Source organism: Pleurodeles waltl, chromosome 1_2, assembly GCF_031143425.1.
Source record: "Pleurodeles waltl isolate 20211129_DDA chromosome 1_2, aPleWal1.hap1.20221129, whole genome shotgun sequence".
In the NCBI taxonomy this organism is placed as follows: domain Eukaryota; kingdom Metazoa; phylum Chordata; class Amphibia; order Caudata; family Salamandridae; genus Pleurodeles; species Pleurodeles waltl.
In genome coordinates this window covers 1,026,872,454-1,026,892,315 of record NC_090437.1, presented here as the reverse complement: position 1 = coordinate 1,026,892,315, position 19,862 = coordinate 1,026,872,454, and the positions used below count along the sequence as shown (strand labels likewise).

The 19,862-nt window shown below is 42.8% G+C and overlaps 1 protein-coding gene across 1 annotated transcript in view; it reads right to left on the bottom strand.

Annotated features, from left to right (window-relative positions):
* Positions 1 to 19,862, bottom strand: part of TMEM156 (transmembrane protein 156) — a 146,104-nt gene that overhangs the window by 105,649 nt on the left and 20,593 nt on the right. The window contains exon 2 of the mRNA XM_069202097.1: positions 2,169 to 2,447. Within this exon, the coding sequence (XP_069058198.1) occupies positions 2,169 to 2,447 (279 nt within the window). The remainder of the gene's footprint in view (positions 1 to 2,168; positions 2,448 to 19,862) is intronic.

Here is a 19,862-nt window from a genome sequence, read left to right as displayed (position 1 = left end):
CCCACTCACCCCATCCTCCCCAGGATGAAGTTGACAGGGCACGGTGCCCACTCCAGAACCAGTGGGGAAGCCACACACTCACCCCATCCTCCCCAAGATGAAGATCACAGGCCACAATGCCCCCTCCAGAACAAGTGGGGAAGACACCCACTTGAGAGACTGTGGCCTTGCACTCCCCAAAATCAGAAGCACAGGGCATGTTGCCCCCTCCAGAGCCAGTGAACAAGTCACCCATTTGAGAGGCTGTGGCCTTGCACTCCCCTGGACAGCGCAATGGGCATGTTGCCCCATCCAGGAGCAGTGGTGTTGTTCCATCTGCCCCTGAGGTGCCTGCCTATTTTCCAACTGATTTCCCTGCAGTGTTCTCTCCGTGTTGGTGCAGAAGACAAGTGGGGCCTTGGACTTTGTCATGTTGCCCTGCGGCCCATGCACATTGAGGACTGGGCAGTGTCCCTTGTATTGTACATATGTATATACTTTTAGATTGGATGTTTGTATTTCTACTGTATTTATATTATTACACTCACTTTCATCTATTCGTGTTGTACTTGCATTATTCCTGAGGGGTACAGGGTAAATATGTTTTCTTACTGCACCTGATTGTATGTATCGTGTTGGAGGTGTGTGTGTGTGTGTGTTGCGTGTGTGTGTGTCACTGTCGTTTTCCTCCCCTCCTCCCTTGTGTGCTAGGCGGCTGTATTCACCGTGGTCGTCTTCGCCATCATTGGTGTTCGTGGTAGAGCAGGACGTAAAATATAATCGGAAATATTAGCAGCTAAGGCTCCATGGCGGCATGGTTCTTCCCTGTGTCTCCAATGGTGAGGCCTTTCCTTTCTGAGGTCTGTTTCCGCCAGGCTTTTGATGGCATTGGTACCACCCCGGAAAAGGTGGCGGATTGGGTTGTCATGCAACATTGTCTTTTGATTTTGCCCTGGCGGTCGGTGTGGTAAAGTGGCTGTCTTTGGGAGATTTCACCGCCATGGTCATAATTTTGGCGGTTGTTACCGCCAGCCTGTTGGCGGTATTACCGCCACTTTATCACCGACTGCCAGAGTTGAAATGAGGGCCTAAGTCTCTAATTATGACTTCAGTGGACGGAAAAGCCCGTCCCCGAAGTTCTGACTGGGAGGCTGCCGCCATTGTGGCTGCCTCCCCACCGGGGCCATTATGAGCTTCCCGGTGAGTCAGCGGGCACAAACAGTTTCCGCCCGCTGGCCCAGCTGGAAACGGCCTACAGCATTGTCTCAGGCTTATAATAGAGCCAGCGGCACTGCTGTAGTGCGTAGGGTGCACCAGCACTCGTCACAATGTTCACTGTCTGGTTACTGCCATGAAACCACTGGCGGAGAAGGGAGTCATAATCCTCAGGGTGACGCTGCTTGCAGCGCTGGCTTGGCGGATTAGGACCGCCAGACCGTCACGCAGACGAAAACTAGCGGAGTTGGCGGTCCGATCTTACCGCACAGGCAGCCCATGGCTATTAATGGTGTGGCATGATCACCACCTTAGATTGCTTTGCAATACTGCCCAATCAGTTTACTTCTTCAAAACCACAAATGCATAGGTTCTCTATTAGACTCTTGACCTAAAGCAGCCTTTAAAACACTTGCGTCCATTCTACAAAGGTCTTGTAACTTCTCTTTGCAGTCAGGCTCTATCAGAAACTCATTAACAGAGGCAATTTTTACATCCCTTTTTAAAAATATACTGGTGTGTATGGCTAAATACATACCATCTTGAATCTGCATCAGTTGACAGGAATGTTATTGTCCACACAATACATTTTAGAAATAAGCTGTCAATGGCAACCCGCTATACTGAAGACCACCAGCCCTTAGAGACAACCTGAAGACCTTTGACTGTCCATCCTAACCTTGTGCTGTTGATGAGGCCAAGTGATGCCACCAAGTATTGTTGATCACAACTGATACCATCAAGAAGTCACTAGTGGTGAGTATGCTCTCTACAAAACACCCATTTCATAGCACACTATCTCATCTCATCCGGTCTCAGCAATATGGAACTGCTAATGCAGAACATTTAGGTCTGCTTTGGATTTTAGCTCACCTGAGGTTAGTGCTTTGCTAGTAAAATTTAAATAGCCCTAAGATAAAAAAAGATACTTCACCCCTTATTAAGTTGTATCATTTTTGCAGTGGTTTCATTACCTTGTGATCTCAGCTGATGGTAAAGAGAGTTTACACTCCCTTCCGTCTCGCAGACAAACCAGTCAGAAGGTTGTATGTCATGGCTTGTATTTCCACATGCACCAGAAGCCCTGTGTGTAGCAGTATAGGTGTAGTTCATATATATTCTCAAAAACACCGTTTTGTCAGGAGGTATTTGCTGCAGGAGGCATACCAAGGAGTCAATGTTTATTGAAGAGAGCAGGTATGAGATCTTATCCTGGTTGCAGTCTTCTGAGCATATTATAACCTTTGTGCTTCCTAAAAGAAAGAGAGGAGTGTTTCAATGATAATATTAACATCTGTGATTAACAGTGAGAAGAGAGAAACAAATTGGTGATTCAATATCCAGAAAGTTGGAGTAAGCAGCAAGCCAAGATCAATGTCAGAGGCTAGATCCCTCGTCCTCTTGCACAATTCACGGTGCTTCTAAATCCTTGACCAAAGTTCCCACTGATCTGTTCAAACTATTTAAGTGACAAAATGTTGGCCCATCCCATGGTGACTTCAGAAGTTGAAATACTTGAATTCACCCTTCATTTTACTGGGGTCATGACTGTGTGTGCACTGAGTGACTGTGTGCCTGTGCCCTTAGCATACTCACAAGTACAGGAGCTGAAGCCAACTTTTGAAGTGCAAATGAGCTTTAAAGACGAAAGGATAATTTTATTGTGTAAGATGTAATCTAGCTTTGGCACCAAAACTGTAAGGCCTCCTTGGTTTGTAGCAGGTGGTTCTAAAGCGTAGCACTGTCAGAGAATGATGGCACAAATCGTCTATGTTTTAACAAGGCTACTTCCATCCGTCTCCACGCAGAAGACGCCAATCCTATCTGTTCTAATTATACAGCATTTTGTACGTACAGGCAGAAAGACAAAAGTCACAAATGCATCACCATCTGCAAACAAACCATAGCATCAACATGAGCAGGAGGTCAATGATATGGTGGTAGAAATGTGCTTTTCCAATGCAATTGTTCATGTTTGCTAACACTGTGGGGCAAGATGGTCAATATAGTTACCAGCAGGTCAGTGTCAGACTACTTGGCATTGAAATAAAGCAATCTAATGCTGAAGAGGAGATAACCTTAGGCCAGCCGTGAGATGGTCTGTGAGAGACTTACAGGAAATAGTTTATCCATGGGGATAAATATTTGTTATGAAAGAAAGAAGTCAAATAAAGCTTTCAAGTGCAAAATCACTTTTTAAGTACATTTCAATGGATGGAATTGAACAAGTCACATTTCGGTATAGGGAAATACTCACACATGAGTTTTCCTGGGCACCTGCAAGGGTTGCAGATTTCCAGACATACACCATGATTTTTTTGGCAATTCCTAATATGTAGAAAATACGATCATGCAGTAAGAGAAAGAAGGAGCAATTTTTCCACCTCTTATTACAGAACTTTTGTCTATCATGTCCTTTTTTTAAAATCCTCAGATAGGGTTCAATTCAGACAGACTTGTGTTCACCCAAAACCTAACACTCAATGGAAAACATTCTGTAGGACTTTTTGGCTTTTGCTGGACCTTATTTGTTTGCTGGCTGTAGAACTCTGTGCACTTTACTTCCTCTAACCAGTGATAAAGTGTCAGTGTTCCTCTTTCAACATGGTGAAATTGACGTACCCTTAACTAGCGTATTTAACTTACCTATAGGCCCCTGGTATATGGTACAGAGTGTAGCCAGGGCCTGTAAATGGCACTAGTGGACTGCAAGCACCGTGCCACCTACTACAGGGACAGAGCAAACATGACTGCAGACCCATCATTTATTGACTGGCTATTGAAGTTTTAAACTAAATTGCCCTTTTTAACAGGTCAAAATCTTCCTTTTAAATATTTACCTCTCCCAAAGTAGGCGTTATTGTTAATAAGGCATGGTGTATGGTATTTAAAAGTAGGTCATGTGGTAACTTAATGTTAAATGTCTCTACAGTGAAAAATTCACGCAAACTATTTTTAGAGTAGCAAGGGTGGCTGTTCCAAAGGAAAACACTTGGCTACATTATTATAGTTTATAATGCTAATTTTGGTTAGGAAACAGACAAAAATGACTGAGCTACTATTTTTAATAGTTATTAAAATTTGTTTTTATGGTGAAGTTGGATTTTTGATAACCATTAATGAATAGGACTTTTAGAAAGTTACCTCTTACCTGCCTAAAGTCCCTGAAGGCCCATTGCCATTTGTTCTCCCACTCATGCAAGCCAGTAATTAGCATTTGAATAGGTATTAATGGGTGGGAAATGCCTTACTGAAGCGAATAGGCTGATCTGACTGGGCAGAGATGACCCCTCTGAACCTTACAGAATATGGAGGCTGGGGCTTTGAGCATCCTTTCTGGCATTGCTCTGTCAAATCATGGTTGACAGGTCTGCTGAGGTTATACATATACCACTTGGGACACACTTCAAAGGGAGGGGCCAGGATGCCAAAATCATTCTTGTGTATTCACTGTCTGGTTGCTGGAAACTCCTTTGTTCTACCAGATTTCTGTCTGCATTTGGTAGGTGTGCAAAGACTGCCACAAACTGGATTTTAGAGTTGGATGTGGGAGGACACTAGGATTAGCATAGTGCACTCCCCACACACACTCCAGCCATCGTTGTAGCCAAAGAGTTCTGCCATCTTGAAACAGTCCAAAGTGGGTAGGGTTGGCCCCAGGAACTTTCACCCCTTTGGTTAGCACGCACGTGTGAGTTATTTACACCTACTAGCTCGTGTAAGGCATAAATGTGGCATCTCCAAGCACCCACTTCAGAACACTCCTGGACCTGAAGAAGAACAGATAAGAACTAAACCTGCAGTCTGTGACCTGAGATGAGTCCTGAAGAGAATGGACCTTGGTCTTTTTTTATACCCAGGACAAATAAGTGGACTCCAAAGGTCGTAAGGTTGGCCTCCTGGTAAAGCCACAGGGACTCAACAAGCTACATGAAGCTTTTTAATGCAGCTACCCAGCTGACCAATGGCAACTGGATTTGGACTGGACCCTGCTGCTCGACCTCTGCCTGATACCCTATAAGTCTATAAGTGCCTCCCCTGAGGTCCTGGGGAGCTTTAGAAGTGTCCTACTTGGGTGGAGTAGGACTTTAAGGACTAAAGTCAGAAGGTAAAATCTTTGACCAGGAAGACCCTGGTTGGTGTATTCAACGCACACTCTATCGTGGTCAGCATCAAACTACACCTATGTCACAGTTTATTCAGATCACCGACTTTCATGGGCACTTTGTTTCTGTTGGCACTAATCCTACTTATTGGATTTTTGTCATTCTAATGTCACTTTGTTTACTGAATTTTACTCTATTTTTTTAGTTTGGCTTGAGATTTATATTGTTTTGCATTTCAACTTTATTACTGTTTTGAACCTGCATAAACCCTTTACAAATTACTGTAAGTTAAGCCTGTCTGCACTGTGCCATAGCTATCGGGGGTTGAGCTCAGGTTAATAGTGACTTTGAGGGTTCACCCTGACAAAGATTGTGATTGTTCCTTGAGGTGGGTAGTCACCCATCCCAAATAATAATCCAATTTCTTACAACTCCATTCTTTGTTTTTAAGGGTCAGGAAAAGTATTCGACAATACAGTTGTAAATGAATTTGCTCACACCAATATTCTGCTCAAATGTGGAATTTGCAGTGAGAAAATGTCCTATTAGGGGTTGGTTTGTGGGCATTTATCAGATAACTCATCTGTAAAGGCTGGTGACCATTCAAAATTTCAGACATTTGTGGGTATTCATCAAAATCTTACATGAAGTTTCTTATCGTAAAACAGTTTAGATATGACTCCTGTCAAAAAAGGGAGTTAAAGTATTTTCAGGGTGTAAATGAGGCAAATTGATGGGCATCCCCAAAATGTATGTAATTTAAGGACAAAAGGTTTCTCCTTCTGGGAAAAACTATTTATTGCCTCGAAGTAGGAAGTAAAAAATTTCAAAATACTGATTCACTTTTGTGTTACAATAATTTTTTGGGGAAAAATACACCGGTTACTTTTCCATAACTGGAAACTCTTACCTAAGTGGGTACTCTTGGATAGCTTTAATAGTGACAGACTCCTGGGCACTCACCAGGATGTACTGTAATGTTTTAAATAGTTGGAAATTGCTCTAAAAACAGATGCAATCAAACATGAGGAAAGTGCTAAACGTTTTGTAGCACTTTGTAAACTAAACCACAGAGATTATACATCTGCTATGAACCTGCACTTTATGTATCATGCTACTGGAAGGATTGAAAGAAAGGTTTAGGAGCAGTTTTCTTATTTCTTGCCTGATTAGGAATGGTGGATAGGTATTTAGGAAGTGTCTGTGTACCTCATTGGTTTTCAAGCGTGAGGTTAAAAAAAAATCCATATTTTACTGTCATTTTTCAGTTTATGCATAGGCCTTGTATGGAACATTAGACGTGAACACTAGGTTAGACTCTGGAACTCTTGTCTATGGGATTGCCATTCGTCCTGGCATTCCTAAAAATCATCTAGCCCCCATCTAAGCCACTCTGAACGCTGCTGTTCGTCTGGCTAAATGATCTGTTTGCTTTAATCACATCTTTCCTATTTTGTCAACCCTTGGCTGGCTTCTGACTGAAAGCAGATCATGGTATAAAATTGCATGCCTCATTTATAAGACCATACGTACAGACCATTCACATTATCTGGCCAAGAAACTGAAGTTCTGCAGCAGTACTCGTCAACTTCGCGGCACTAACTCTCTTTTTCTTGTACTTCCTGTCTTTAAGAAAAAGCATACCCTGAGATAAACCTTCTTAGGCTGTGCAAATAGAATCTGGGCCTCACATATGGACCATATCCTCACCTCCAGCTTTCAAGAAAAAATTCAAAGACATTCTTTGTTTCTCTGGCATGTCCTCACAAAGTCTACTGTTCCTTGGTGATCTGCTACCCTTCTCCCTCAGCTTCATACCCTTACCCTGTTTTAACATTTTTATCTCTAGAAACTGTTTTAGCTGGACTGTGCAAGCTGAAGAGACAGCAATATAGGAATGTTGTGAAAAGAAAAAGCTCACATATTTGAGCTTTCTGCTGGAATTGTATCAAATCTTGGGTATTTCAGGAGAGTGCAGAAATTGGGGGTATCCGCTTGGGAGTTCAATATAGCCCATATTTCTTTAATCCCTACACTAGACAAGGACCCACTCCCCTGTGTAAGCCATAAATCCATCTCTCTATTTAATTTTCATGTCAAAATACTGGCCAAAATAATAGCTATGAAGCAAAGTAGCACTGTACCACTGCTTGTACGTTGTAATCAGGTGGGCATTGTGCAGAGGAGATCATCTAAGAACTATATGAGGATCCTCTTAAACCTTATGTGGGAGATGAAAAATGATGAAGAGAAGGTAGTTCTTTCCCTTAGTGCTAGTGCTTGGAAAAACATTTGATCAGTGAATTGGGGATATCTTTTTCGAATGGTGGTTGGTTATTTACAAGATTTGATGGTTGTACCTGATACCTATTACAATGGTGAACTGAAACGGGTTAATTTCAGACTGGCTCACTATTAAGTAGGGCCCCACACAGGGTTGCCCATTGTCCCTGTTGCTTTTCCTGCTGGCACTAGAACCACTAGCAATATCAATTAGACACTCTAAAGAAATTACTGTTGTAGCGTGAGAAACAACTTATGCATTACACTGACAATATACTGTTGTAGTGAGTGGTAACATAATTCACATTATGCAAGGCAATATTTACTGCACTGATGGATTGGAGTAAATAGGAATTTGTAATGTGGAAAACTCTGCAACCGTCTATATGATATAGGGGGTGATTCTGACCGCGGCGATTCCCGCCGAAAGACCGCTCCGCGGTCAAAAGACCACGGCGGTCATTCTGGCTTTCCCGCGGGGCCGGCGGGCGACTGCCAGAAGACCGCCGGCCGGCCCAGCGGGAAAGCCCCGTCAACAAGGAAGCCGGCTCAGAATTGAGCCGGCGGAGTTGAAGGGGTGCGACGGGTGCAGTGGCACCCGTCGCGATTTTCACTGTCTGCAAAGCAGACAGTGAAAATCTTTGTGGGGCCCTCTTACGGGGGCCCCTGCAGTGCCCATGCCATTGAGGGGCCCCTCGACACCCCATACCGCCATCCTGGCGGTAATTACCGCCAGGGTCAGAATGACCCCCATAGTGTCCAGACAATATAAAGTGGAAAAGCTCCAAGTACAACTATGTTCTTGCCATGACTGGCATAAGGACTTCACTTTGTCGTCATTTAAGCATTGAGTGACTTAACAGGGCACATACATGGATGGACTACACCCCAAGGTTGAAAATGTTCTACCTGTTTGCCTCGACTACTTTGGGTGGCAAGCATCTGCTTTGCATGAATACCTATTATAGAGCCCAGCATATCGCACAAATGGTATACCATTTTACCTTGGGGCTAACGATCCCCGACTGGGTGCTTTTTCAAAAGTATCTACAAAACGATAACACAGGTGCTCGAGTCATATATAGAGGGCAGAAATATGTGGGAGGTTCTGCTAACCAACAAATACAAGGAATGGCGCAGATATATTCATCAACATATAATTTACTGGGCAGGAATGGCTTCCTACGTCTATGTACCCCATTCTGAAATAATACTGAATTACCAACTGCAGGTATACTGTTTAGTTGTTTATACAGGTCTACCAAAGCAACACTGTAAAGATTCCTACTGGTGGATTCTTGAATCCTTTCTCAGACTTACACAGTGAATTTTACATCAACGTCATCCGACAATAGTAATACATGCAAATATGTCATTACTTCTGAAACAAATTGGGGAAGATGTTGTTGGAAGGTGTTGTTCAACCGGTGAGACTCTCCATGTGTATGTGAAGAAATGGGACAATTACAAAAAGTTAATTGTCTCTATGAAACAATGATTGGAGGACTGTACTCAAAACCCACAGAATGCTTTCCCAGTAACAAAAGGCAGGCAACATGTCAGGATTACAGAGAGGAAGAGTGGTCTACACCTCATAGCTCCATAGGGCAAACCTGGCCCAAAATTCTTGTTGCTGGTGATGCGCGCAATCTGAAGATGACATGGTTCATATTATTTGGTTGTGCACCCACTTTATGCCATTTATGGCAATTTGTTTGGCTAGTGATCCTAAATGGCAAACTGGACAATTGGGGGTATTTCACCTCATGAAAAGGTGGGTTACTCAGCTCTGGCAGTGGTGAAGATCTGCAGACTTTGGTGGGAGAAGACAAAAAAGCCACCCATCCATGATGAGCAACTTAATGGTCATGGCATCAGATGAATTACAAGCTAAACGATCAGCTAACTGATTTTGAGTATATTTGGGGCATTTTATTCCTAATTAATGTTGATCCTGCCCTTGACCTACACTTAAAGATGGCTATTCCTGAATGTACAGCTATTACTCGCTAACTTTAAGCTAGTCTTTGATCATATGCAGTGCTTTTTTGCCTACGTTTGAGCTACAGAAATACCATATACTTACAACTAGACATATATACATACAGAGAGCCTGAAATTAATAGAGAAGGAACATAGGAATACATATGTTTCATGCGTTTTTTTGCTCTTGTGACTGGTCAAAGTTAATTGGTTATGGCTATATTTCCACAGTTTCAACTTTTGGAAGTTTGGGTTTGATGAGTATATTTGTAGCTATTGTTTTGTTTCTTTTCAGTACTGTTTTTACTGAACCTGTACCTGTAATCTGGCTTTTCAAACTTCATTTGATAACCTAAGACTGCATGCCTTGAGCGACTTCATTATGTATTGTATTTCATTAGGTTTATGCAATTGTACAGTACTTAATATGACATCTGATTACAACCCTTTTATCTATCATTACAGGCCATGCAGGGTTTTAACAACACAAAAGACCGCCAGCCTCGCAGTAGCAGTCAGACCGCTGCACTCCAGGCGGTCCAACTGTCAAATTACAACTTTGGTGGGCGGACCCACCTAGAGACCGCCATCCCCACCAGGAACATATTTTCAGTCGTGGTGACAGCGGTCGGTGTTGTAACCAGCCAGGGCGGCGCTGAACTCAGCACCGCTTGGCTGATTACAACCCCACTTTCTGCCAGCCTTTTCATGGCAGGACCCTGCCATGAAAAAGCTGGCAGAAAGCCAGTGCTGGGGGCCACAGGGGCTAGTGACATAGGCCTACATGAGCCTAGATTCAGTGGGGCTTCCCTTCTTTCATGTATACCACAATGTTAGTGGCTGTCCATGAGGCTGGGGCTGAAAACACCCACTGGGCTTCAAGAAATGTGTTAACCAAGTCCCCCAGCCAATACAGAATAGAAAACATTTTCAAATTTGAGCTGTATTGTGCTTGGTCCTACTGCCTTTCTGAATGCTAAAGAGCTGAGAGCTAGTTTAACTTTCTCAGAGTAAAAGGCATTCAAAGCTGCCTGCTCCTCTACATCTAAGACCCCTCTTCTCACTATGTCTAAATACTGCTCAACATCAACCGGGGGGGGAGTGACTGATCTTCCTCATAAAGTGTTTCATCTTAAGTCCTTAAAGACTATAACAATAGCTTCCAGGGTTCTAAGGAAGTCCCCCCCCCTTATCCAATATAACACTAATCCCACTATGTACCTCCTTCTGGCATGTACTCTGTGCCAGAAGCTTGCCTACACTCTGACTGTATTCATATCTGTCCACCTACCTGAATTGATACATCTTTGCTATTTTCTTGGAATAAAGGATATTGATGCTAGCTTTGAGCACAGCAATCTTCTGAAGGATCCCATACTCTTCATGCCCTTCCACTAACGCTTTGAGAAGCAGAGCTTTAAGATCCCCTAGTTCCTTATACAGTGCCCTCACTTGCCAGCCTGTATCCTCTGAATGCATAGACTAAAACTGAGGAGCTCCCCACCTAATTGCTGCTTTTAATGAATCCCAGACTACAACTATTGGTGAACTTCTGTTACTTTCCATGAACTCTGTCAGCTATGCCTTCATATGTTCAATATAGTCTGGATTAAAGAGCACCCCTTATCAAAAGTCCATGTTTCAAACTGCCCGATTATAGCCCTTACCTGACACTCTACAATCAGGTGGCCTGAGAACATCATTGGGTGTTTCGCAATGCATACCTCCCTCAGAAACCCAGATGAAACAAAAACATAATCCAACCAAGGGAATCTTTTGTGGGAGTATGACAAAGGTATAACCTGGTCTAGGTGCCCTTAACCTAGCCCAAACATCAATAAGTCCATGATCCCTCATAAGCTGCTGCACTGCCTTGTAAATGCAGGTTCCTCTTTTCCCCCTCTGTATGTGTCTCTTGAAGACAAACTATGTCTGCACCCAAAGTTCTCAAACCCTCCGCCATCTTAGCCCTCTTAGACCAATTGTGTAAACCACAGACATTAACTGTACATACATGCAGTTTCCTTGTTCGTGCCATTCAGATGGGTAGAAATCTCATTGCAATTTAGCTGATTATCCATAGCTGATTTAAATATGAGCTAACTATACTGCATAACACAACGTACTTAACATGGGTTAGCCTCTCGTTTTTCCCAATCATCTTTACTCCTTAGAACAATTATTTGGATGATGCCAATTGGAAGATCCTCATCCGTCCTAGCATTTAAACTCCTTGTTTTGCTCCCTTTTTTGACTTTCCCCCTCACCCCATTGCCACACCCCCATACGCCCTCCAACCCCTCCACGCATTTCCTCCCACGTGACGCTATCAGACTCATGCTAGTCTGTGTGATAGTTTGTGACCCACTTTTCCCTGAGCCAAGAAAAGAAAGAAAACGTGAAAAACCCCACAGGTCAGATATTACAAAACTCATTTAATGATCCGAATCATCACCCTTTAGCATGTCCCATGGCATTCATGTCATGCTATTCAGCACGTTCTCAAGGTCCTCTTTTGTCTTAATCTCTGACAAAAATACTTGTCTCTCGTAATTAAATAGGCTTGTGCCCCCTTGTCTTGGAACAACTTTATAAATTGCTTCAGCCTCAAGTGCTTCTCTACAGTTGTATGTCAAAAGTCTGGTCTCATGAAAAAAGAATGTCCATCTATACAACGTTTAGAACCCGGATGCACCTTTTCGAACACCGACTGTCTAAGAAGGAAATTACCAAAAAAGACCTGACTTTCAGACTGGCAAGTCTTCAAGTTCTGGGAAGGCACTCTGAAATAACGTGACCACAAGCATCCTTATATCACTACTCTCCACACCCTCCTCTATGTCCAAAATCCTTAGATTATTGTGGCACTGTCAATTCTCAAATTCTTTCAGTTTCCACTGAATGTCCACTAGTTGTGCCTCATGTGCAACAGACTGGTCCCTTATCGAAGTGACTGATGTTTCTAGAGCTGTGGCCTGGACCTCCACTGCAGAGATTCTCTCAGCAATCTCAGACCATGCTTTGAGATTCTCTGCACTGCACCCTGAAGCTTCCTAGCCATTGCCATAGCACTAGCTCTTCGGTTGTCAAACTCAGTCTCTTCCCTATGTAGCATTATGACTCTGTATATGGCATCGAGGATAGGTGTCTCATCCATCCTCACCTGTACCTGCTCTGGGATACTGCAGGGTCCGGGTATGCTCTCAATCAATTAATCAATTAGGAATTTGTAAAGCGCACTACTCACCTGTGAGGGTCTCAAGGCGCTGAGGAGGGGGGGTGAATGGTAGAGGTGCTGCTACTGCTCGAACAGCCACGTCAAAGGCATGCTGTAGGGTAGCATAGTCCAGTTTCAAGCCTTCCTCAATACCAGATCTCTGCCCCCGGCCTTTTGTACAATTAACCAGGTATACTCATCCTCTATGCCTACCTGGGCAGCATCACTCATCTCACTAAGTAAGCTACTCCCACAGTTCCCTTCCGAGATATCTGAATTATTATTTGACCTGCCCGACATTGAAAAGAAACACTCCATGACCTCAGTATCTGAGTCAGCCTTAGCAGTATTTCCTGCCTTCTTCTTTTGGTCTCCTTTACCAGCTTTACTCCGGCAGGTACCCCTATGATGAAAGATGCCCTCCTAGCCGAGAAGGTCCACCTTCCCTTGTTTACTGACTACAGTCTGTATGCTGGTCACCCAGTCTGTTCTGAACTCCCACTGTTTCCCCTGCCATAGGTAATGCAATACTGGCTTACGAGTCTAGTAGAGATGGAGATGCACTGATTAGTCCCTGGGCCGCCTCCTTTCCTTCACAATTGATGGACTCACTGATGGATTTTGCCACGGAAAGCACTTCCGTACTGCTTCCCGGGCAACATGTGGCCTCGAAGGCTTGACCCCCTGTGGACCGATCTGCTGCCACACACACTACTGCCATAGTGCTATCACTAACTTGCTTTCCAATGCTGGTAATAAGAGGTGGTGGCTTCCAAAGCCGTTGCTGGCGGTCAAGCAAGGTCTCCGATCTGTAGCTCCTCCATCTCTCTGGCCACTGATGAGCCAGTAACAAACTGAGGCAGCACCACCTGTTCCAGCGTCTCATCCCTATCTAGGTTTGTCTTGCTAATCAAGCACAAGATTCAGTCCCTCTTTTGACACTTGATTGGATGCCTGTGTGCTGGGGTGAATCCACAATTGCCCCTTTTCTCCTGTGGCTTTCTTTAAATCCGTAATAGTGACTTTAGCTCCAGCAGTGCTAGCTACATAGATGGTGATTGCACCTGGCTTGTTGTTTGCTTTGCCTGCTTGTAATGGGGCCCCCTGTTCAGGCAACTCCAATTTCAAGCTCACTGAAACCTCACTTTGGGGGCTCCAAGGCAAGCTACTCAGTTCTGTGCCATCTCCCAAACTGAGAGCCATTCCACTGTGAGCCTTCACAGCCCTTGTGTTCTTTGGGACATTTATCCTGTGGGACCATGTCCACCCACTTCTCTAAGAGTATGAGTTACAAGCAGTCTTAAAATAAAACTCTTCAGTAGTCTAGAACCCAGTTAGTCAATGAAGGATAAAGGACTTGTGTGCTGTTTACCTGATTTAGTGGCTTCTTATTGAGCTTTTAATTTTGGTACAGAAAGATTCTTCAAGAATCCATCCCTAAGAAATTCCACAATTTGGTATGGGTCTCTAGTATTGCACAAGATAGATCAATTCCTCCAGTGTCTTGACTAAGATGTCCTAGTTGTATGAAGTTGAACAAAACATTCTCCCCTGAATATCTCCAGGCACTCCACCTGACCAATCTAAATTTATTAGGGCTAATTTCTCATTTTGCATGCTATTAGCCTGAGAAGCAGAATAGAACGATAAGGTAATTTCAGCTTCCTCAGATTATTGGGGTTGACAGAGAGACAATCTGAAATTCCACAGATAAATGTTTTAGTAGCAGGATCCACTTCCTCCTTAATGAGAAATAAGCAATCAGCAGAACCTGAGTGCTCTCCTCCTAATTTTATTGAGCACCATTGGGAGGAGGGAAATCAGAGTGAATGTATAAAGTGTACCATTCAGCAAACTGATCGCCAATGCATCCACTACCCAGGGCTCTACACATGAATTCCTTATGCCAAACTCTGGAAGTAATGCACTGTTCCTTGATGTAAAGAGATCTATCAAGGTCATCCACAAGGTATTTGTTGTGTTTTAAATATATTCACATGTAGCTGCAGATCCAGTAAAGACAGAAAATTATGACTGACTTGTTCTGCAACAATATTATCTATTCCAGGGATCTCAGATCTCACTAATGTGCCTCTGCTCATCAGATATCTCACACCCTCTGGGCTATGTGTACACTATTTGTCCCCACGCCTCCATGCCAATTTATGTAACACTATGTCAACTTGATTATCTATCTGTAGTAATACATTTGCCCCAGATTATGTTTTGTTATATTGATTTGCATAGCACACTATTCACCCAAGACTATTACGAGGGACAAGTCTTTAAAGGCTAGGAGAACTGCAGATAGCTCCTTCCAGTTTGATGAGAGCCTCTGTTCTTCTGAACTGTTTGAGGTCCCAATACTGCTCACAGCCTATTGAACTGGCATCTGCAGTTATTACTGTTGGTTTCTAAGATACAAATTGACATTTTTGCTCAAATGATCCTTGATCAACCACAAAGCTAGTTTTCCTTTCAATCCTTCTGTCGAAGATATCAAGTATGTCATATCTTTGTTGGATCCCACAATTGTAAAAGATACCATACTATTGGCGTTAGGTGCAGTCTGACACATAAAACTAATACTGTTGTTGCAGAGATGTAATCCTCAACTCAAAGAATGTGCCCCGCTGAGGCAAATTCCTTGCTTAATAGAGACTAGAACTGATCCTACAGAGTGATTATCCTCTCTTCTAGAAGAACATCCCCATATAGATTTAGGAACTAGCTTCTAAAAAACACATGATCCTAAGCAGACATGCGACTTTGTCTGGTTGAGAAGAAATTCTAACTCATGAAGTCCTTTGCACACTCAGCTTGAGCCTTCAAAAGAGCATTAGTACAAATTATCACATTTTGTAAGTAGAGCTAAATTTAAATATTCTGCAACTGTCAATAGGTAACTGTTGGTGCTAGTCTTCGTGAAGACTATTCATGTTGGTGATACATCAGACTGTAGATCGGTAAAATGGAACTGATCTTTGTCTAGAGCGAGCTGGAGATACTTCTGGCATAAGGGGTGAATTTCTATACATAAGTAAGCATCTTGTGGGACGAGGGTGGTCAGAAAATTTCCTGATGAAATTGAATGAATTACTGTCTGCAGAAACACAATCATGTAAGTTTCTGAGACTAAGTACTGATTCACTCCCTTCGGATCCAATCTCATCCTTGTTAATCCTTAAGGTTTTCACAGTGAAAAAATACCAAGTATATGCCTTTTCCTCTTTGGTCTAGGGGAACCTCCATTATAGCTTTCTTCTCCTTCAGGATCTTTACCTCTGAATCAATGTCTCTTGGTAGCAGGGTTGGACAAACCCATGACTGTGGAGGTGCTTGTTTGAGCTCCACCACATATCCTTCCAACACTACTTCTATTGCCCCTTCATTTTTATCCTCGAAAGCTCCGCAAAAATGACCTCCCACCAGACGAGAGGATTTTTGGGCATTGCTAAGCATTGGGTGGATGAGAAGGTAAGAAAGATGCTGAAGGGTAGGTTTTTCCTGCTGGGGTGACCTGCCACCCACAAGTCCACATATGAAGGGGTGGCATCAGGAACTGCTAGCCTTTTGGAAACAAGAAAGATCATGGCATACGGGTTTGTTTCTTCAAGGGCACAAACAGCTTCTTTTCCTCAGCTTATCTTTCGACTATGTTCTCTAACAACTCTTGACCAAATTGTTTCTATGCACTTAAAAGGAGATGAAAAATAAGAACATTTTGAAGTCTTCCCAGCTTCCTTGATCCTAGCCAAGGGTTTCTTCTTCCAGGTGTAATTGCACTTGCTTGTGGTGAAAGCTCACGCACCCAGAATGTCAAAAGTAGTATCTGAAAGAAATTGTGTTGTCAACCCCATGATTGGTTTTAGAACTAGAATGTCAGCTCAATCTTGCTTTTTTGCAAGCCCTCTTATAAGATCTGAAAGTCCCTTCATAGCATTTGTGTTACATATGCAACATAAGAACTGACCCTGAAAGCAAAGTTGGTTGCACCATGGCCCCACTTCAAAGCTCTCTATGGGCCTGATTCTAACTTTGGAGGACGGTGTTAAACCGTCCCAAAAGTGGCGGATATACCACCTACCGTATTACGAGTCCATTATATCCTATGGAACTCGTAATACGGTAGGTGGTATATCCGCCACTTTTGGGACGGTTTAACACCGTCCTCCAAAGTTAGAATCAGGCCCTATATCTTCTTGTCAATTGGATTAGACAGAAGACAGTCTTCAGTGGCTAGTGGCGATGGCATACATGACATACTAGCAAAAAATGAGGTTACATTGACCAGCTGACAAAGTTGTGTGCTAAAGTTATCCAATTGATACCTTCTGCCAAGGAATGTAGGACATTTCATCTTCTTCATTACATTCCATGCTTTATGAAGGATATCCTACACTGCATCATGTAAAGTAAATGTTTTTGAATTGCATGGGGCAATTACTTTGGTCTGCTGGGTACCATGCATCACTTTGCCCCGTTGGTGCTACCTTCATCAGTGGGCCAATTAGCAACAGCATTTCTTGATTCGTTTTTTATGAAGCTGAACATGGAGCTATATCAATTATTTGATTCAAATCAACAGGAGACAAGGTTGTTATTTCTTCTCCTTCAGTGTCTGCATGTACTTTCTTCCATGAACATGTGTCTTCCCATAGAGACTGCAGATCACAAGTGAAGCCTGCTATGAAAAGCTGTAAATACTACTACACACCCTCTAGTTTTACTTACTGGTCAATTAGTTGGCAAATAAGCCACCTTGTTGCCCTCCTGCAGGCTGTAGACCACCTTAATGGAAACGTTTCCATCCACTTGTACTTCAAAGAGGAGAAGCGTCTCAGCATGGTCTCCCAATGAACTCCTGCACCAGCCATATCTCCCTGCTCACTGATAGAGGAGAAAGCACACTGCTAGGGCAGTAGTGATGTGTATTAAGGATGCTTTAGTAAGACTAAGCCTTGAACCTAAAAGTTGAAATGGGCCAATATGCCTGCTATGTCCGTCCTATTGGAGACAGGTAAAACGACCTGTGTCCAGGAAGTTCAAAGTTGTAACAATCCTCAAGTCGTAAGAACTGTGACAGGTCAGATGGATCACGAGGTAATAGTGGACATGTTTTACTAAAACGAGGGATGGAGTGTGTGTTGCATTTGCACACATATGTTGATAACTGATAGCTGTGTATGTGTGACAATCTGATCTTTGTTATAACTACTCAATACAGTTTGAAACTGAGAGAATGTCTATAAAATTACTATGGATCTGGGGAACCCAGCACCTGAAAACTGTTTCTCAATATTGCTGATATGGAAAAATTGCACTCTCCTTCAAACTCATTTATGTACTGCTGAGCTAGGATACTGGTGTATAACCCTAGCCTAATGTAATCCCCCTTTCTTGCTGAGAGTAGGTGACTGTAGGAAGGCAGTTAATTCACCACAACGTCTTGAGGCTTTGACCATGTGACTAACTCGGATGACTGACCATGAAAACACAGGTCAGTCTAAAAGTACTCTGTATAATGTGACCTCCATTTGATCTAAGGCTACATATTTTGGGGTGCACTGTAGATGACTGACGTTACTGCTGAATTTTGTAACTGTTTTTGTGCATTTGTATATTGTACTTGTTTAGTGATTAATTGTATATATGTGTGTAATTATATGCTGATATCTGCTGCAACGTGTCATTTCATATTAGTTCTGTGATGAAGCTTGGCTAAGTCCTGGTACTGGTCTGAGCTTTATGAACGGGAATAGACACCAACAAAATAGATTTTCATTTTTTTTAAATCTGTCTACATTCCACTTTTAGATATTTATTCTAACATGTACAGCCTTACTATACCCCTCTATCTATTACCTCACACTGTGAAAAATGGGCAATTGATGCACTTTCACACACCTTCATATGGGTATTAAGCGTGCCATGTATGCGCTAAAAAAGGGTGAGAAATGCATTTGCACATATTTGTGACCTCAGTCACATTATCTATGCAGGAATTCACTAACCACTCCCCTGACACAGTCCTGGTAAAACCCGCAAATGTAAAAGTAGGAAATAAACATAAGTAATGCACATGTGTGTAAATTACAGATCGTTTACTTTGATATGCCAGAATATGCACTTGCACCTTCACCGTGCACTATCACGTGCATTTTGCCCACGCGTAAATTACTTTTTTTCAGACACAAGTTTGATTTACACCAGGGATCAGGTTAAACCGAGCCCTAAGCACTTAATTGATACCTGTTGCTAATAGAAACATGCCCCCCTGCTAGTAGGCGTTCCCCAGCTCACATCCTGTGACCCAGTGTACACAGCTCATATGACATATACCTTGAAGTTACAGACTGACATTAAAGATACTCAATTTTATTACAAGATGGAGGCTTATATATGGCAATCTCTTTTCTTGCTGTTTATTTTCCCAGCCACAATTCCCATAATCCTGTTGTTTTACATAGGAGAAGACAATTCATGCAACAGTTAAAAGCAGAGTATAAATAGGGCATAAATACCCCCTCTTTTCTTGCTACTGAGATGTTTGTACATGTGTTGTTGTTAAAAATGAGTGTCTGTTAATGCGATAAAGTGTGGCACTTTGCAAGTTGGCAGTGTGTTTAGTAGCATTGCCGTCGTGTGCAACGATGATTATAACTCTTGTCGTAAGTAGGTGTTTGGTGGCTGATACTTTCTTTCTTTCCTGTTGGAGACACGGTGAACGAGTGGTCCTGCTTTTGATTAAAGTTCAGCTGTTTAGAACTGTACGAGCACGGAGTTGCGCAATTGTTGCCAGCAGGATGCACACAGGAGGCACAGCAATCCCGCCGGCTTTGTTTGTTGCCGGAGAGAACCCTCCGACTTGAATGTTAAAATGTTACATTGTTCTCAGGAAACATGGGGTTTTCTGGCCTAGCATCTTTAAGCACTTTGTCTTTGGGTTTGATTGCAAAGAAATTCAAAAGAAGAAACCAAATGAATATTTTCACGCATGTTATGTTATTCTGTGACGTTCTGACTTTATTGAATGCTATGCTCTATTGCAGAACAAAGGCAAGAGGTATTTCCTCAAT